The sequence below is a fragment of the Pithys albifrons genome, chromosome 3, assembly GCF_047495875.1.
Source record: "Pithys albifrons albifrons isolate INPA30051 chromosome 3, PitAlb_v1, whole genome shotgun sequence".
Classification (NCBI taxonomy): Eukaryota; Metazoa; Chordata; class Aves; order Passeriformes; family Thamnophilidae; genus Pithys; species Pithys albifrons.
This window is the reverse complement of record NC_092460.1, coordinates 31,447,735-31,468,677: the sequence shown is the minus strand read 5'-3', so window position 1 is coordinate 31,468,677 and position 20,943 is coordinate 31,447,735. Positions and strand designations below refer to the sequence as shown.

The following is a 20,943-nucleotide window of genomic DNA, read 5'->3' as shown; positions in this document are numbered from 1 at the left end:
GTGCATTTTCATGCTTCAATCACACTGATTGCTACAAGCAGAGTAAGAAGAGAGCTGTATGTATGACAGAACTCATCTCCCCTTTACAATTGCCCCCTCTGGTACTGGAAAACCTCAAACCAAGAATGTAATATGTATAAAGTGCGAACCTGTCTATTCTTTCTGTCTATATGCATATTTTTCAGTCTAGAGTAATAAACAGTGGGTTTGGTTATTATCCAGGGAACAGCAGCTTGCAGAAATACTCCAAGTCATACCAATAACAAGGCACTACTTAACAAACCCTCTGCACCTACAGCTGTGCCTTTTCCAGGGTCAGATAACTCAGGGTCCCCAGTGAAGGACATGACCCTTAAACTACAGAAACAAACTGGCTCAATGGGTCAAAACTGATAAAAAAAACCCAGATAACCAAAATTAGGTTTTTATTTTCTGCCCAACAAAAAATGAAATAAACCATGTTGGAATCTCCAAATCCCCTGAAAAACATAAGGGAATAAGGATTGAACAAACTCTGTTTAGTCTTGAAATACTCAGAAGATGATAAATCTCTGAAATGTTCTGACCTAAGGAATATATTACTATACTGTCCTTCTAAAAAGGGAAAAACAAAAAAATATTATTAATTACTTTATTTTTTGCCTTGTATCCTTGTCTTGAAGGCTAAAGACAGCAATCCAAGGATAAGTTAGCAACACTATCCTTTACTGTAAAGGTACACATACCTACACTGGAATCATCTACTCTGAACATCGATTTTCTCATCAATAATGATTTACTGAAATATTTTTTCCAACATTACCAGTTGTCAGGCACTATCATGTTTCAACCTGGGTGATTTATTCTTGCTTGTGTGGAACTAATTATTTTGCCTTCCAGCCCTGCAGCATAGCAGCACAGGCAACAGAAGCTTCCTCTGGCATTCTGTTCCAGAGGCAAGGAAGCATTCTACTTCTTACAAATACTGATCTCACTGAAAACCATAAGCAAATGCAAACTAAGAACAGCCCAGGAATTAAATGAAACACATCTAGTTAAATATCCCCTAAGGCCACTAGGTTATCAAATTCCTCTAGTCAGAGGTTACTAGCAGATCCTCTGTATCAGGCTCCAATGAAGAAACTCTTCTGCACAGCCAGTGTCTACCCTGGGGCATGTGGAAATTGAGCATTTGAAAAACAACTTCTGTTCTACCAGTGACTTCTGAATTAACTGAGTTTGTGAACTAGTTGTTAAATTTCTTCTTTCTGCTGAGTGCCTGGGAGAAGAGACCAACCCCCACCTGGCCAGAACTTCCCTTCAGGTAGTTCTAGACAGTGATGAGGTCACCTCTGAGCCTCCTCTTCTCCAGGCTAAACACCCCCAGCTCCCTCAGCCTCTCCCCATAGGACTTGTGCTCCAGTCCCTTCCCCAGCCTTGCTGCTCTTCTCTGGACCCGCTCCAGCACCTCAATCTCTTTCCTGAACTGAGGGGCCCAGAACTGAACACAACACTCAAGGTGTGGCCTCACCAATGCAGAGTACAGGGGAAGGGTCACTGCCCTGGGCCTGCTGGCCACGCTATTTTAATATATACTGAGTATAAAGAAGACAAACAATTTAACACTTGATAGTACTTCTTCAATGTACTACAAGAGCAGATGTGCAAAGGAGTATCTCAGGGTTCTTTTAAGCCTCTCCTACTGTTTCAATCCCAGCTCTGCTCTAGTGAAAGCAGCACTGTAAAAAGGACCTCAGTAATCAGGTGGGTTGAAAGTGTTTTATGTTCCATTCCTGTGACATAACCATCCACATAAACAAAAACTTCACACAAGCTGTGACCTTTCCTGACAGTTCTTCCTTGGTTTTGTAAAGGCACTATTGGTCACACCACCTCCAGGGTCAGTGAGCACGAGGAGCTGATGGATTCCCACCGATCACAGGCAGAAGGGATTCTGCCACATCAGGAATATTAACATGAGGACAAAAAAAGCATTTTAGGAAGAAGGAGTGGGTAAGTAAGCAGGTATATGATGATACAACAGCCACAATTCTGTCTAGCTGGAGACAAACTACTCCCTTCAGTGTAAGAATACTGATACGATGAAAATCTGAGAGCCCACAATTGTACTTGAATTGCTGGAATCCCACAGTACTTGAGAAGCTGACAAAGGTGGGCTTGCATCAAAATCAAGATGACAACATAACAGTTAAAAGAGACACGATCACATAAAAATGTAATAAAACAACTGTTGCTTTGGGGAAAGGAGTAAGACATTAATGAGAGATCACCTTAAGTCCCAAGAGACTGTTCAAGAAAGCTGTACTACTGGATTTATATTTATTACTGTATTCCTGAAAATAATCCTTTGGAGACCACAATGAAAGCCTGTAAGCAGGTATTACTGATCAGTTTTCTAACATTAAACTCCAGTCTTATCAATGTCACACTGTAAACTTCACCCTCATAATTGTCTTTCTGTTGCAAATCCTGCAAAAGTACCACTAGAACAGTTCTGTGTGAATTGCAAAAACCTACATTTAATTTAGCAGTAACAAATTCTGTGTGTGAAGTAAGGTCTGCCACATAAGTGAACATCATTCATATTACTGTACTGAACCATTAGACTGAAAGTAATGTTCTTGCTAATAATTTTAAAGGCTAAGTTCCCAAGACTAGCGACAATGTGAAGCTTTAGGCACACCATGTCTTCTTGCAAGGGTGAGATTTTTAAGTTGTTTTAAAGTTCAGAACAGATCAAAACAATTTTCCTTTGTTCACTAAGATTTTGGCAAATTCAAGTCAGAGTTTCTTCCAAAGTTCAGCTGCATGCAGTATGATCTTTTTACTTTATGATCCAACTAATTGATATGAATATGGTCACAATGTTGTCACATTTTATAGAGATTAATGTTCTTGAATTATCATACTAAAACCCATGTTCAACTGCTTTGTATATCTACTAAATGTGTAAAGTTTTTTAAGCATAAGTAAATGAAAACCACTGTGAAATGCAAGATACCAGTAGTGGTCTCTCTCTTCCTTTCTCTTCTTAAAGAATTCTGAATTCTGTAGTCCCAGTTAACACTTCATGCAGAGATGGTGAACTCTTCAGTTAAGTGGCAAACAATTGTTCCATTTACATTAATTCAGCTACCCAGGAAAGTCTGGACTAATTTTATTTTAATTCCCAATAAAGTTTTCTTCTTTTTACTGCTGCTCTACTTCAATGCTTATCTGGAACATCACACTGGAATGTGATTATGCACTTTGGAAAAGTCCTGATGTCCTGAACCTAAAATAGTGGGATCTGCAACACCTTGGACTGGTACAAAGGATCTTACAGCAGGAGGTTTCTTCAGTGGCAATGGGCTAACCAAGGAACACTGTTGGCCTAAGAAAGAGAATCAGGCTAGAAAGGGTGGGGGCAACACAGAGAATGACAGGACAAAAAGAGAATTTAAAATGCAGAAACTCCAGTGCAGTGATGCATCTTAAACAATTAACTTCTGTACCCCTACACAGGTCCAGTTAAAGCCCAAAACAGTTCCCATTAAAACAGCTGTTTGATTTTTCAGAACATAAAATCTTTTTGCCATTTTTACTCTTGTGGTCTCCAATCTGCAGAAAGTCCTTTGAAATTAGCACAAAGCTCTACAGTGTTTAGCTTTACAAATAAAGCATTTTATTGCTATGCAGCTTAGAAAGTACAAAGAATTTATTTTTGTGATTTCTATTGAAAATAAAACCTTAATTATGGAATAAATATATGGATGATAAAGAGGAACACTAGTACTGCTTCAAAATGAAGTAACTTGAATACAGAGAGAAAAAGCTTAAAAATTATCCAGGAATAGCAGAACACCTCGTAAAATCAATGCTTTATTCTTGACCTAACTTTGCAGTCAGGGTGACTTGAGAAAAGAATGGCATGCACTAAGTGTTGATTCAACAAAAACTGATTTCACTTGCACAGACAGTTAATTATTTTGTACCTCTGGTGAAGGAACAACAAACAACTGACACTGAGCCAAAAGACTCCTCTCTTTCCATTGCCTTTTCAAATAAGGGTGCTTTGTGAGTAGATTTATCCCAGTCAGAAAAATAGTTCATCTATGTTTACAAAATCTCTAAGGACATTTATTTCTAGCCCTTTGTTTCCTTTTCTTGTCCTTTCTTTTGCACACCTAACCATCCTCTGGTAGCACCAGTTTGCTGACAGGTCCCTGCAAAGCAGAACTTAACAAGAGCACTCACCTTAAAGTGAATTATGATTCTACCGTCTCCTAAATAGTAAAGATTTTTCTCTGTACTGTCATAGTCCCCATAACAACCAGATGTTTCAAGCCATATTCTCAGAATATTACTATCATGTCTGCAATCCTGGTAGTAAATAGCATGAATTTCCTTCAAACTTCAATGCAATTCTATCATTAAAGTTTGGTTTTTCTCAAAACTTACACTGAGAGGCCTTTTCCTTACAAGCTTCTGAAGATAAACTCCATCACAATTCAAATTGGGGTAGGGGAGGAAAAAGAAGGGAAAACCCCCCTGATTTCTGAGTTCATAAATATCCTGAAATTCACATTTTCAAGGGAGGCAACCTATATGTTGTTCTTAAGCATTGTGTCAGCTCCAAAGCACTCACCTAGAAAAAATTACTCATTAGCAATGACTCACATCCTTAGACAGCTGTAAACCACTTAAATTTAGGTAAGGAATTGCTTCATTCTGAGGAGGTTCAACAATACCAATAGCCTAACCCAGCCAAAAGTCTTAGAATCATAAAATCCTCTCATGGTCACTACAAAAGAGGGTTTTGTCATGAGGGGCAGACACTTTTTCTAACCTAATGATACTGGTTATGTCCCAAAGCACACAGATCTCAGTATGAAAGGACAACACTTTATGTAAAAGGCAGTTTAATAACAAAAGTAAAAAAGCTGGTCCTAAGAAATTTGGGTTGGCAGTATGCAAGCCAGTTGGTTACATACATATGGTTCATTACATAATCCATTAAAAATACTCTCTCACTGGTTTATCTTAAAGCTTCACTGGGTGACCCCTTGTTTCTGCTGGTACTCATCAGGTAAGAGAATGTATTTCGTCAGCCTTGGTTGTTCATGAAGATAATTTTTTGGTTCCAACTTGAGTGTAATACTTTCATTCCCCAAGTAATTCAAAACAAAACACTACTGTCATAAATAGCAAAACAAATTCATTTAGATGTTACTGCTTTTCAATGAAACCCTAAGTTTATATATTACTCATTTACTTCATATATGTTAAAAAATACCATGCTGAAAACCATGATTGAAATAATCTGGCAATTTATTTCACAATCTAATTATGAATAATATCCACTTGGTTGCAATCTCAGTCTAACCATGCAAATTAACATCATGCTAAGTCTCCTTTCAGCTGTGTCCTGACATTATGAAGCAATCTCTGTGACTATGTTTTCCAAAGTTTTACTCCTACAACCTACCAAGCACATTGGAATTAAAAACACAACTATTTGGGAGACATTTGCCACTCCTGTTCCAAGTCTCAGAAAATACTTGGACAATCCATTTGGACAGATCTGTCTTAGAAAAGTTAATTACTGGAAAAATACAAATACTATAAACTGGAATATTTTCATGATTGTTCCCAAATGTTCAAAATAAGAAAAACCAAAAATACTTCATTGTGCAAGGCTGATAAAACAAAGGAAAAAACTGGACCCAGTAATAAGTTAGATCTGATATTCTGTTTTGTAAGAAGCGGAATAAAACTAAGGAGTTGTGACATTGCTTTTAGAATAGCTCAAGGATCACACGGTTATATAACATTTAAAAACTGTCAAGTGAAAAACTTCCTATATTAACAATTAAACTTCTTTACTTGGATAAACCAAGTGCAGTATTTCATTGACAATTACTGAGAAGGTCATCCTTCTATGGCAACTTGATCTCATACTCAGGAATACTGATGACATTTTCCTGATTTGCTTTAGATTTAGATTTTGGACCTTCAGAGGGTAAGGATACTGTAACTACTGACACAGCTCCGCTTAGAGAGACACCTGGTGGTGTTTCGTATCATACCTTCATTATAGAAAAAAGGGTGGTGAGAAAGGACATGAAGAAAGGAAAGGCTTAACTCCTCAGAACACTGGGATACCCAAGCATGGAAATCAGGGAGCAGAAAAGACTAACCATTGAGGCAGCCCAATGGATAGGATGGGAACAGGGGATTTAATGTTGATTATAAAGGAAATCCTCACAGCAAACTAAACTCCATTTACATTATCATTTAGGATCATTCAAGCAGAAGGCTGTACAACTTGAACAAAGATTTGAAATTAGATTTCCATTCAGACACTGAATTACTTTGTGCAAATAACTCATTTATTATGATCAAAGATACACTGTAAAGGAAAACTGTCCTAACCCAGAGGGGAGAGCTCCGGAAAGGAGGGATGCTTCTAATCCCAGTGTAAAACATGGCCAGTGAACTGTGATTGTCCTGCTTCATTCTACTAGAAAGGATATGGAGTGATGAATAGAGAGGGGTTAGGAAGTCATACTGTAACAACTAAACATGAGAGTCTGTGTATTCTTCAGTATTTAGCTATCCCTGCTCGTACAGAACTACTTCAGAGCATGATGGGTGACAAATTCCTTAGTGGTCCATGCTCAAAAGAAATAATTTAAGAACCTAGTACATTCAATTAGTACCATCATTTTATTACATTCTTTCCCACCTTATACCACAGACTGCTTTAGGCAAATCGACACTGCAATCTCTACAGAAAGTAAAGGCTGGAAGGGACAGAGAGTGGCCCTCTTTATCCAGAAGTTATGTGTTCAAAACTGTTCAATGCCATTCTTTGCTGCAAGGTACATAAGCCCTTCATCATGTAGAGGAGCACCCTAAAAATCAAATGCACACTATTCTGGGACTAAGAGACCTTAATTTCTTCTGATGATGCTACTCCATACTGACCAGCTTTCTTATCCTTTGGAAGTGAACTCGTAAACTCATGTACTTATCCTTTGGACAAGTGAAATCATGAACTTGAAAGCCATTCATATACTTGTGCCTTACGAGAGTATAAATACTACGCAGAGACCCAGCCTAGAAGTCTGTCTAGCTTAGTGGATTCAAAATTCACTCCTGAATCCAGTAAACTATTGATTTAAACTGAAAAATTACTCCTTCCTTGTTCTAGTGAAGATCCCTAAGCTGGCTAAGGCCATCACTAATGTGTGTTCCAGACACAGCTCAGACAGAACCCTCAGGGGCAGCAAACGCCTGGTGACTGAAGCGCTGGAAACTGTGAAGTCTTGCAGCCCAGAGAGCAGGGAAAAGCCAAGCCCTGTGAGGAAGGCTGATGTAAGCAACCTCAAAAAGGGCACACGCCCTTGCTCTTCCTGCCTCCTCAATCACTGGGAAGTTTGTGTTTGTCTTGCTGACAGTGAATACACCAACAAAGCTCATTAGCTCTATCTTGCCAGAAAAACTACACGTTTAATTTATAATGAAGGCAAGAGGCCCCACAGTTGGCTGTTTTCCCAGATCCCTCCAAGAAACGAGAATGTGTCAGTCCCCCTACCTATGAGTAATGTTCTGTCTTGCCAGTCAAGAGGTTATCTCAAGGCACAAGAAGGACACCATATTAAAATGACTGCTCCTCTTTGAGGAGTACTAAAAAAAGAAGGTTCCTTCCGTACATGACAGATTTGCTGAGTTGTGGTTTCAGTCTTCTGGAATGCTGGAGTACAGATAATACCAGAGACTCCAATGGAGTTTTCTTGTAACTCTTCTATTGCTATCTATCTTATGTGACACTATTACAGCAGTGTGTGCATCAGTTTAAAACCCTGTTTTCTGGCTACAAAAGCTGAACTACAGAACTAACATCGTTAACCTCACAGTCCTGTTTTCTTTCTTTGAGCCTACTTATCTACAAGGAGGAGTGGATATCCATTACTTCAGAAAAAAACCCCAATCAAGCACTTTAGTTACTAAAGTCAATAGGCAAGATTCTTTAATAACATCAATATAAATTGAGAGAATGTTACTTACATTAATAGATCTAAAAATAAGAAACTGACTTGCTGTCTCTCACACACATCAGAGCAAGATTTGATTTTTTGAAAGAATATTACCATACATCTGGGAATACAGGTACATATGTTACATATAATCCAGATGTTTTTATTTATATTGTGGTATCACAAAATACTCCAAGCAAAAACAGCGCTAACATAAAAATGAAACACCACATTCTACACTTACAAATTCTAAATCATAACACAGGCAGGCATAAAAACTTGTTTTGAATACAGTAGGTGCCTCTGCCATAGCTGCTGAAGTAGTAGTCATAACTGTGCACTAAAAATTACTGTAATAACATAAAATCTGTTATATGCAAAATCAATTATTCAAATGTAACTTATGCTTCCTCCACTAGTTTAGATGACCCACGTAATACTCTAAACAATCTTCAAGTGCATGTTCAGCACCTATGAGATAATTCACTCACAGATTCCACTGCTCTGAAATTCAATAAAAAGCTGTTCTTACACAACCCTGTTCAAAAGCTGCTAGGACATGGTCCCAGGCAGGTGACTGGGCAGTCCTTTCAGCAGGCAGGTTGACAAGATGACCTCCCGTGGTCTCTTCCAACCTCAACCATTCCATGATTCTGTGAAGACAATGTGCCATAAAACCACACCTGAACTGAACAAAGAACTCAGGAACAGAAAGTCTCAGGTTTCCTCTAATGATTTCAATGCAGAAACATCTTACAACGTTCTTCAGCAGTGCAAGTCTGTGCTTAGGGCAACTCTACTAAGACTCTGACTTCTGGTTTAATGACAAAATGCAATTAAAACTCTTCACTATAGTGTTGAGAATGCTCAGAGGGTGAGTTATTGCTTTCAACAACAAAGCACAAAGTATTCAACAGACAAAAGGGAATTTCACCAACTAATATAAGTGATCATGCACTGTATTATAACCTAAGTAAGAAACCTGTTATGATATGCTGGGAACTCACTGGTGAGGGCTGTGTCAGCACCCAACTTGAAACCACGAAATCCATGCTCCTCTGGAAAGTGAAAGCCCTTACAATGAGAATGCTGAATCATAGAATTGATTGGGTTGGAAAAGACCTCTGAGATCATCAAGTCCAATCCTTGGTCCAACTCCAGTCCCTTTACCAGATCATGGCACTCAGTGCCACGGCCAATCTCAGTTGAAAAACCTCCAGGGATGGGGAATCCACCCCCTCTCCGGGCAGCCCATTCCAATGCCTGATTACTCTCTCTGCAAAGAATTTTTTTTCTGATCTCCAACTTCAATTTCCCCTGGCAGAGCTTGAGCCTGTGCCCCCTTGTCCTATTGCTGAGTGCCTGGGAGAAGAGACCAACCCTCACCTGGCTAGAACTTCCCTTCAGGTAGTTCTCGACAGTGCTGAGGTCACCTCTGAGCCTCCTCTTCTCCAGGCTAAACAACCCCAGCTCCCTCAGCCTCTCCCCATAGGACTTGTGCTCCAGTCCCTTCACCAGCCTTGTTGCTCTTCTCTGGACCCACTCCAGCCCCTCAATCTCTTTCCTGAACTGAGGGGCCCAGAACTGAACACAACACTCAAGGTGTGGCCTCACCAATGCAGAGTACAGGGGAAGGGTCACTGCCCTGGGCCTGCTGGCCACGCTATTTTTGATACAGGACACGATCCCATTGGCCTTCTTGGCCACCTGGGCACACTGTTGGCTCATGTTGAGCTTCCTGTCAATCAGTCCCCCAGGTCCCTTTCTGCCTGGCTGCTCTCCAGCCACTCTGTACCCAGTCTGTAGCGCTGCAGGGGGTTGTTGTGGCCAAAGTGCAGGACCCAGCACTTGGCCTTATTGAACGTCATCCCATTGGAATCAGCCCATCTCTCAAGTCTATCCAGATCCCTCTGCAGAGCCCTCCTGCAGCACACTTTAAGCTGCAAGTTATCTGCCATGACTGATCTGGATTATCAAGACAATCAAAGTACATTGCTCAGGTCAGTCCCTGGGAGAACACACTGTCACCTCTATCAGCACCTGTAAACTGTGGACTATCTGCCACTGCAAATACTGCCTCAAGCCAAGTGTGTGGACCTTTTAGGACCCATAGTCCAAATCAGAAAAATGTATCTTATACGGCTCAGAAAGAATCAAATGTGTCAAATCTCCCAAAGTAAAGTCTGCCCTGAGAGGGAAGGGCTCCTGCTAACACTGAACTTGAAGCCATTGTACCAAACTCCAGGATCTGTAAGGTAATAAGCCACCTCTAAAACTGAACTAGTAAAGAGTTAAAAAGTGGTATGAAGAAATTGTGTTATTCCCCTGCTCTAATATTATCTTGTTAGTTGTACATTCATAAAATAAGAAAAAAACCCAACACACCATGTCACCTAACCTGGGCTGCAATTACTCTAAAAGGTCTTGGTGGATTCTCAGAGAAGTGGAAAGTCAAAACAGAATGGTAAAGGACCTTACTATGAAAGTGATCATGGCTTATTGTAGAATGAAAATAAATTCTGTCTTGTGTCCCCATTTTCCATGTGGAAATTAAACAACTAAGCTCCTACCTGAATGGCAGAAATTCAAAAAATCTCACAGGATAATTATGCTTAATTTGAACTCACATAATAAAGTCTCTCCAGTCTTCTTTGGCACTTTCATTGCTACCAAAGATTTTAGCTAGTAGTATTTGATAGAGATGAGGAATTAAAAGATTGTCTATTTTTTCCTATTATTCCTCTAACTGAAGATAAAATACTACCTGGATCTCCCATCCCACGTGGTAAAGCAATTATGAGAGTGTATTGGTGAAAAGAGAAGTGACTGTAGCATCTTGGAGACAAAGGGTAACAAATTAGAACAGCTTCTGGCAACTTCTAGAAGCCACAGAATTCAATTTTGTTCTGTTCAGTGGTTGTCAGCAAGCCTGCAACAGAAAGGCTTGAATGAAAGAAAAAGCAGCAGCAGAAGAGGTCTGATACCCCTTCAGGGACAGAGATAGAAGTCTATCGTGACCCTACAGGACACATCTCTGAAGTCATGTCTGTCAGATTTAATAAATAAGCTGCCATGAGCCTGTGGGGGTGTTTGGTCTTTTTTTGTGGTGTTTGAAATCTCTGAACAGAGTCTGGAACGCCTTCAGTGACATGCCTTGAGCCCTGGAGGAAAAGGAGCAGAACTCTGGCTTTTTCTGACAGAGAGAGATGGTTACAGAAATACTCTTGTATTTGCTGTGGATAAGCCACAGTGCTCCTGAAGAAAAGTACCTATTTCATCAGTTGTGGCTGAGCAGAAAGCCCAGCACATCTTCCTTCTGCCTCCCTGCAGAAGCTGGGCCGATGAGCAGACTATTATGAACCTGTAGGGTGCTCTCCTTCAATGTTCATGATTTGTGCACGTAAGAAGCCGAGAAAAAGCTTGCCCACGGGTATGTTACAGAGGCAAAGAATCATCCAGACTTAAGCAGGAGGGCACATGCACACCCACTTCATACCTGTACACACAGACCACCTGTGCTGGGACAGCCTTAGTTGTTCTTTGCTGTCACTTTGTTCCAGAGCCCTGGACACACACTGCAGGTTTGAATGAGCCACTGCCCGCAGCATGGACACTACAGGACTTTTAAACACTAAATGTCAAAAGTCTCAAAGGGATATCTCAAAGTCTAGCCTGCATTTTATTAATTCTTCAAGAACCATGTATTCGTTCACCTGGTACTCAAGTCCAAGGTCACATCCAGGAGGATGAAGCTACCAAAAACTGAATTACATGTTTGAAAATGCACTTCCTTCTCTTCAGGGCTGGAGCAGAAGAGCTGCCTCAGGAGGTAAATCTTCACAGATGAGGGAATAGAAACAAAACAATCTTTAAGGCACAAACACTGAACGTCAAAAGTTAGGAATGCTAAACCAACACTGCTTTTGTAGTAACTATGATCTCTACTGATTTTAAACAACTGAGTTACAAATTTCATTTGCAGCCTCTTCCACACAGTATTTCTTATCATTAAGCATAAGGTGTTTATTCTGATTTCTAAGCAGAGGACATTTATTTTCTGTGGAGAAAGGCAGTGCTTCTTATCCAAAAGTGCAGGAGCATTTGGAACCTTCCCGAATTCAAGCTAAACAAATCAGCACAGCCACCAAAGAAAAAATAACTCTTAGTTCTTCCTTTATCACAGGTCAATTATCACACAGCACATGGGGAGCTGCCAAAAACACTGAAATGTTCAGACACTAAAACTTGCATTTTATTTGCCTGCAGCTGCATTTCACAAAGAAGGGAGTGTTAACCCCCTTCCCAAGACAAAACATGACCTACCCCAAAAGCTCGGGGTGATTGATTCACTGCTTTCTTTTTTTTCATCTTTCAGGGTACTGTTACTTATCTTTTATCCCAAACGCTGTTTCTATAAAATGCTTTGATTGCAAAGTATTGATTTCTCTTTCCCAATCCTTTTCATCCTTGTCTACCAGCACAGACAGACATGTGGCAAAAAGAGTAATGAACACAATTTAAGGTTTCTCAGGTTCAGATTTCAAATTTTCCCAGCATGGTCCCTACTTTATTCTCAGAGACACTCTTCCCTTGCCGTGAGTTCTAACAACTAAAAATGAGATTTTACGCAAGATTTGTTTTCAATGAAATAAGAAAAAAAAATTAATCCTGAAGCTCTATAAAACTAAGTTTTTGCATTAATTTTTCAGACAAAAAGCCAAAGTCTCCAAATTTCTAGCATTTGCCCCACTTCTATTGTCTAAAATAAAGGTGCTACCAAGCAGCATCACTGTATGAGCTTAGAACTGGAAAGATTCCAGAATTTAAAATGCAAAATGTGGTTTCCTCAGCAACCTGGAAAATGTATTTTGGTGCCTACTGGGTATCAGTAATGATACCAATTGTCATGTTAATTATTCAGATCTTTGTTGTTCATAATCTTCTTCTGTGTCCTTTAACTGATCTCTAATCAGCCAGTAAACTTCCATTACTTTCTTCCTCTTGATTTTTGAATGACCAAAAAGTAACACTTTCTAGTTCATCACCTTTAATCAATACAACAACAAAAGTAATGGTTCATAACACTAACCATGCAGTGGCCTGTGTGAAGGAATCCAGAGACCCAATAGTCAAGGGTGCATTTTAAAACATTTTTGACTCAACAACAGGAATTGTAGAAACTTAGGAGAACATAGTCTTGGGCACCATGCAAACAACCCTTGTCAGTGTCATTTGAATAGGTGGTTACACATCTAGAACAATCACAGAAAATTTTAAAAATTCATGAAGTCCAAATACCCATTTGACTATGGCTACATTACTAATCCAGGCAACCTCTCCAGATTTCAAAGGAAGTAAACAGCTTCTCCTAAATGGGTTATGAAAATTAATGACATTTTAAATAAATTCTTTTCTTTTAAAATCTTTTAATTTTAGCTTTCACTACAAATTTTCTTTTTACTTAGCATTAAAAAATATTAGTGTGCAAAATTTAGTTGATTAGAATCAAACTTTGAAAATATCCTCCAACCTGAGTACCTGCTGAGGGACGAGTGCTTGGTGAAAACTGATTGAATAGTGTCTACTAGTACAATTCTTAATTTTTTTGAAATTCCTTCAACATGCCAACACCTGTACTCTGTTCCTTCTCATAACTGCTGCTTCCAAATATCCATAGAGAAATATTACTTAACACTATAAAGAAAAGCTTTTTTTCTCCCACTAGCCTTTCATAGTCTTTCACTGTATTCAATTAAAATGCCTGAGTACCATTTAAATCATGTCCATAAACTTAAAACAAACATTTACTATCAGATAACTAAGGCAGCAAAAAAACCTCAAACAAACTACTATCTATGATGTCTATGACCTCTGAAGATACTTTAAACTGTACCTTCATTTCTTCAACTAGAATATATAGTTAAACCTGATCTGTCTGAACACACCAGTTTATAATCAGAGGGAGGAATAAAAAGGACTATTGTGCAGGCAGGCGACAGTTTAAAGACTGCACATTTTTTTAATGACAATAAAATTCTGCATTGTCCTGGAAGGTCTGAAAGACAGCATTTGGATGAAGCAGAAAACAAGCTGTGCATTTTAATAAGAAAATGCACTCTAGAAATGCAAAGAAAGAAAAAGCAGAACATTGTTTACAAGCATTAAGAGAAAAACATTTGCATGAGAGCAGCTACAGACTTCCAAAGTTGCAGGCAAAGGGCAGAAATAGCTATCTGTGCAGCTAAAAAAGGACAGGCATATAGACCAGATCAAAATGAGACTTCCTAATTTTTCCCTAGCACCTAAAACAGGTTTTATGAAAGTTCTCATAACTTCCACAATAAAATTAAGACCCTGAGATCAGCTCAGTTGGTTAAAACTTGGTTGTAATAATGCCAAGGTCATGGGTTCAATCTCCTGTGTGGGCCACTGACTTAAGAGTTGGACTCGATGATCCTTGTTGGTCCCTTCCAACTCAGAATAGTCTGAGTCTGAGAATATGTATTAAAATATCAGACCAGGCCTTCCTCAGGTATTTTCTAAAGCTCTGCTTTTCTGGGAAAAAAGGTTAAAGAGAATGAGAAAATGTAAAGCCCTATCTACAGAAAATCCCAAACCCAGTCTTAGATTCCAGGTCTGGGCAATCAATTAAAAATCTGAGCTAAGGCCATAAATCCTTGAACTTTAAAGGCCTGAATTTCTGTTTATTTACCTGAGATTATGCAAAAAATAAAAAGAAATTCCATATTGCATCACGAACCTCAGACAAAAGAATTGTCACTCAGATTCTTCATAAAAATATTCCAGGTTTGTTAGTTACCGAGACTGAGAAAATAATCTTTGAATTTACAACCCTCAGCATTTAACTGCTCATGTTGAAGGAAATGCTTCCAGCAACTTCAAGGCTAAAGCAAATTCAAATCTCGGCATGTGATTCCAGATAGCAGCACGAAATAAGTATTTTTCTACAGATAGGTTATATACGGATATGGCACAGGCTGCCCAGAGAAGCTGTGGATGCCCCATCCCCGAAGTGTTCAACACCAGGTCGGGTGGGACTTAGTGGGAAGTGTCCTGCCCACAGCAGGGGGACAGAAACTGGATGATCTTGGAGGTCCCTTGCAACCCAAAGCATTCTATGATGGTTTGATTGTGTGGCTTTTGTTGTTTGGTTTTTTTTGTTTAAGAAGCACAGATGTTTACTAAATACCACAAATTGCTATTTTTTTTCACAGTAGTCTTATCCTTAAATGAGCTGTCTAGGAAAGCAAGACCTGAAACCCTGTACGCCTAAAAGCCTGGGTCCTTACTTTCCAACCTGAACAGACCAGGGACTTTTACCTGAAAGCAACAGCAAACCAACCTCAAAAAGCAGGCCAGATGCAGGAAGACACAAGATGAAAACAATCTGAATATGGATTACAGAGGTCTCAAAAACACAAGCATTAAAAAATGTGTAAAAAGAGAACCTTTAGCACTGCCTATAAATGATCTAATGAACAATCACTCTCAAGTGTGACGTGAAGCAAGTAAGAAAACGTGTGAAAAAGCAGTGTGAGAGTAAATGGAAGTAGAACGACCTCAGTGACATCTAACATTTACGCAAATGTCAGATTCCTCACTTCTTAGTCAAAAATTCAGCTGGGATCTCAGTCTGTGTTTGGCAAGTGCATGACCAAGTTTGAAAACAAAAAGAAAGCACAGCACAAAAATCAGAAATCAGTAAGTGTTCCTAAAAAGATGAACAGACAAAGAAATGAGACCATGAAGACTGAGAATTTTAGGGCTCTGCTCTAAAATTATTAATGACTTATTTATGGCTAAAGTCCATTCCTGAACTTCCATTCCCACACGACGTCGGCTGTAACAGAACCGAACATGACCTAAACCCTCATGATTCATGGTTATGTACAAGAAGAAAAGGTATTGGCCAAGTGTCAAAAATTAATCAATATTCTGAACTATTAATATCCTGAGAATTTCACAGAATTGTTTAAAGGTCTAGGGAAAAAATTAAAAAACACATCCCCTTCATTTTAGCCTGAATAAAAGGTCCAAGAGCCACTTTTCTAAAGATATAGAGAAAAAATATTATTTAAATTAAAATTTATTGCAATACATGCATTTCTCTTTACTGTGTGCAGCAGAAAATTGGGATCTACTGTGTGCAATTTGCCAACAATCATCCATAATGACATCCACTGCCCCAGGACTCAATGCCCTTTGGGAAACCACTCTAATTTCCCTGACAGGGTCTACTTTCCCTTACCCAGACCTCTCCCATTTCACTGATAAGCCCTCCATTTTCTTATCCAGAAAGATATGAAGGATAGTCTGAACTCTGATTATCCTATTCTAGAAGTTCCCAAGAAATGTTAAGAACAACAAAACAGCATTTCCAGTGAAAGTTATACAAAGTTCTTCCTGAACTTTCCTCAGAAAGTGACGGAGAAATCACCATAATTGCTCCTACTGATACAAGCCCTTGCTCATTGAGTCACATGCTGAAGTTGTAGTCAGTCAATGCCCAAATCAGTGTGGCTTTGGGAAGCTGGTGGGTGGGATAGGATTGATTTTTCAGATGATGTGCCCTCATACAAATGCTTCAGTCACTGTTAATAGTAAAATGGAAGCAGAAGCAGCACACACAAGCACTGAAAGGCAACAACCTCTCCTTTGAATTCTTTCTATTTTTTCCATCAAAATTTCAAACTGAAATTCATCATTCACCATATTCCCATTATGTGAATGGACTCATCATTCACCACATTGCCATTATGTGAATGGACTCAACCATTAACCTCCAAAATGTAAATTCTAGTACAGACTTTCTGACGGACTTGAGATTGAGATGCACAAGAGATGTGTATCTGACTTAGACTTCTAAAGTCTTACCTTTTTCTGAAGAACATTAACTTTGCGTTCCTTCACCTCCAGCATGTCCTTGAGGTCATGGATCTCTCCTGCCTGCGTCCCTTTCTCCTCTGCCATCTCCTGGATCTGCTTTGTCTTCTTATTCAGCATGGTTTCCTTCTCTTCCAGACGTAACCGTAACGCATCCACCTGGACTCAGAAATGCAGAAATAGGGTTTGAAGCTGAGAAATTCTGGAAAAGGAGAACTACACTTCCACAGGGGAACTGTAACAAAAAGATTCAGAAATCTAGCACACCTCACTTTAAGAATTCAACATATATAAGAGTGTGATAAAACACTTTTCACAAGTGGCAGGAGACTAAACATAAACAACTGTTTATTTTTATTTCTGAACTGTATGAGACTAATGCTCCTCCTTGGATGACCTCAAATCATACTTCCCACATATCTCAGTCTTGTAACATACAAGACTGGAAATTTTTCCTCAAAGCAGGACCCAATGTGTTCATGAGAAGTTCTCTCACATGTAGGGAAACTGACCCCTTTATTTGAAACAATATTCAGATTTAAACATTGACTCTTAGTACCAAATAGTCACTTTATACTCTAGGTTTTAATAGGAACACTAGCTAAGCCTAGAGGTAATGAAAGCAGAGTTCTTTGCAGCAACTGCAGATGAAAACATGGAAAGAGGTTACCTTAGGATGGCTAAGAATATTTTAGCTCGAAGAGTAACATAATAATTTAAATGTAACATGCACTTTCCGCAGGATGCAGTTTTATATTAGAGATAAAATGGAACAAATGACACAGTACAGCATATTGTGGGTGCAATTTGGACACATAAACACATTGAGAGCTTTCATGGCCTCAGTAAATTTAGAAACACACTGGGAATTCTGTGGTATCCTCAAAATTCAAAAGTGCATGTTGAACAGCTTTTGCTTTTCCTTCTGCATTTCTCTTACACAAACAAAACAGCTCACAAGGCAAAAGAAATGGAAGAGGGAATCAGAACTATATGAATATAAATTTGATGAGAAGAATAAGGTCACTACAGAGCACAGACTAATCTCAAAGACCATTGTGGAATACGAAATCCAACACCACAACCTGCTCAAGACACCAAAGGAAACCCAGTGACCCTTATCCACTCGGCATTCAGAGAGAGCTCCAATCTGCCAGCTTGGCTGCTAATCTTATTTGACAGTATCAGATTTGGTTCCTGTTAGCTGAATCCATTACAGGACATCAGTCACACAGAGTAAACAGGGTGATCAATGAATTTCTTGGTCCTTCTGCACAGCACAGACTAGCAGAGACATGAAGTGAAAAGATGACTTTGACAACTCCAGCTCAGGAAAGAATTTAGGAAGTCACTATGCCTACAGTATTCTGAGCAACATTTAGTTTTAATGTGTTATTCTAATTCCATTTTATTTTGATTTGCTAATGGAAAAGCTGCCTCTGAGGCTCTGCATTTACAGTGTGTTACACCCACAAAATCCTCTGCTGTTTTGTCTGACTACTTTTACACAGAGCAATGAGCAGCAGGGAAAAGGAGTGGCCTGCTCTCCCCATCAGCACTGCAATCCCACTGCCACCTCTACTGGAGCCTTCTCACTTACACATACATTATTAAAATCACAATTCTGACCCTTCATCCAGTAAGTGGGGCATAGAGTATAATCTGCAGGGATATTAGAGTGCCAGGTATACCCAAATATGATTTATAGCATGGCTAGGGTTTGCAATGAAAAGTTTAGCAGATGGATCAGGCTTTGTCTTCCTTTTAAAAACACACAGTTTTATAGGTTGATTAGGTATGTTCTTCTCTATTTATCTCTCATATTAAAGCTAAGAGTCACTTTTATTAATTCTTGAAGGGAAACTGAAAATTGCCCTCCCAAGAAAATCCACATACTCTCAACAGTTGTGTTGCACAATATTTGAGACAGTCCAGATGCCTACAGCACAGTAAGAAGTGAAAAGAGAACATGTGCAAATAGAAATTTATCCACAGAATGCTTTCCATTTTCTGATTGATTATTCTCTTTGAACTCTATATAAGCTTGTGGTTTGGGGTAAATTGCATTCCTGGTTTTATTTGTGTGAGGTCCTTACCTAGGAAAACACAGAAAACACTTTCAAGAGTATTTTCAAAGGCTGGCAGGACACACAATCATCACCTTAGCACTATTCCTGGCAGAATACTGCTCTTGTTTATTCATGTCAGCTCAGGTTATGTATGGAATCCTCCCACAGTGACAAGAATGGAGGTCTGTGGGAGTCAGGTGATGCCAACTTCAACAGAGTCAGCTGAAGATTTACTCTGCCCCTAGAAACGACCAGGCAAACAGGAGGTGGTGACTTGTCCTGACTTCAGTGTCTTGGATGGTGCAGTTTAACCCTGGGTTAATCCAACTGCTCTCACAGCAATAGACTGCCATGTCTTTAATAATGCATGGCAAGTAAAACCTTAGAGTACAGCTCAGGCAACTGCTGGTACTTTGTCTAACAAAAGGCTTGCTCACTTGACTTGCACAAACCATCCAGTTGCCCACAAAGCTTTAGCAAAATAAGCACATTGGTGGCCACCTTCAACAGCCTTCCTGGGTACAGGGACCTCTCTTCAGCTGGGCACCACACACAAGACTTGAATTTCTCCACTGTAAGAATGAGATATGCAAAGCTGTGCTGGGAATTTTCCAGTAGCATCAAATAATACTCTATGACTCTGTTCTTAATATGTCTGGCCATACATTAAACATGTAGAAGTCCAAATTTCTAAGAAAAACCAGTATATTAGTAGCTTTCATGACTACCAGAATAAACATAATAAATGAAATTATGTTTAATAAAATTTAATTCTAAGCCTTTTTTAGAATATTTATTCTGCAATTACGGTTTTAGCTTTCAGAACATTCCCAAACCATAGGGAAATCACTTAAATTTCCAAAGGTCCACAGTGAGTTTCAGAACTCATTCAGGAGCTTGAGTCAATAGGACTTAGGCTGCATACATATTTTTTATTCTAAATTTTACCATCATTTCCACTGTACATTAGCAATCAGGTTATTGTGGCACTGGTGATTCCCATTTGGGTTTAAGATGTCAGTGATGCCTAGAAAAACCAGTGTGGTTCTCTTTTTCCTGAGTGATTCTTCTCATCTACCTTTCACCTTTCCAAACCATGGCTGAACTATCAGCTTAGATCACTGAACCAAACCATATTTCATTCAGTGGTATAAGATGGTACAATCACCCCCATGCTCTATCCAAGCCCAAATTTCTCTGTAACAGCAAAATTCAAACATTTAATTCTCTATTGGTATGACTACAGTAAAGGCAGCAAAAGGAACAGATGGAATACCAATCCTGAAATGTGTGTTTAGAGCTTGCAAAGGTTTCTAACAGGAGGCAGTCACTTTTTAAAGCAGAGGTTGAAGTAATTCTGTCAGCACTCAGGATTCAAAGATAATTGAGAAATGCACAGAAACAGGAAATTATATTTGTTATGTGAGTGAGAGTTGCTTTTCACCTACAGCAGCTCTTATTATGTGAAGTCTCCAAGTATGAGTACATTTTGAAAAGAATCAGTTTCGAGACATTTCATTACTAACTTGCAAACATATCATATAAACACAAAAAAAGAGTTAAGCCTTTTTACTGATAGCATAGTCTGTAATTAAGACTTTAAAGTCATGTTTGCTGACTGATTTTGAATGCAGTGGCAGTTCACAAGACTTAATTTTATTCCCTATTTTTGACATTGATCTTTATTATTAATTACATTACAGTTGATACTTCACCACCTTATACAGATTGCAGCAATATCAAGTATGGTCTGAAGAAGAGAGTGAATTCTTTATGAACATACAGCTCCAGTTACCTGTACAACTCAGAGTACATGACCATGCCACAGAGCAGGGGGGCACACAACTGGCTTTGTGCAGAGCTTGTCTGGTCCTTGCAGAGCTTATAAACTCCATACAGGACAGATGTTCTGCTTCCAGGGCCTGCTCAGGTCTGAGAGCAGCTCAAAT

General features: G+C 39.1%; 1 protein-coding gene across 9 annotated transcripts in view; it reads right to left on the bottom strand.

Annotated features, from left to right (window-relative positions):
* Nucleotides 1-20,943, bottom strand: part of ERC1 (ELKS/RAB6-interacting/CAST family member 1) — a 299,501-nt gene that overhangs the window by 188,061 nt on the left and 90,497 nt on the right. For all 9 annotated transcript variants that reach the window (XM_071551243.1, XM_071551238.1, XM_071551240.1 and 6 more), the window contains one exon: nucleotides 16,917-17,084. In XM_071551243.1, the coding sequence (XP_071407344.1) occupies nucleotides 16,917-17,084 (168 nt within the window). The remainder of the gene's footprint in view (nucleotides 1-16,916; nucleotides 17,085-20,943) is intronic.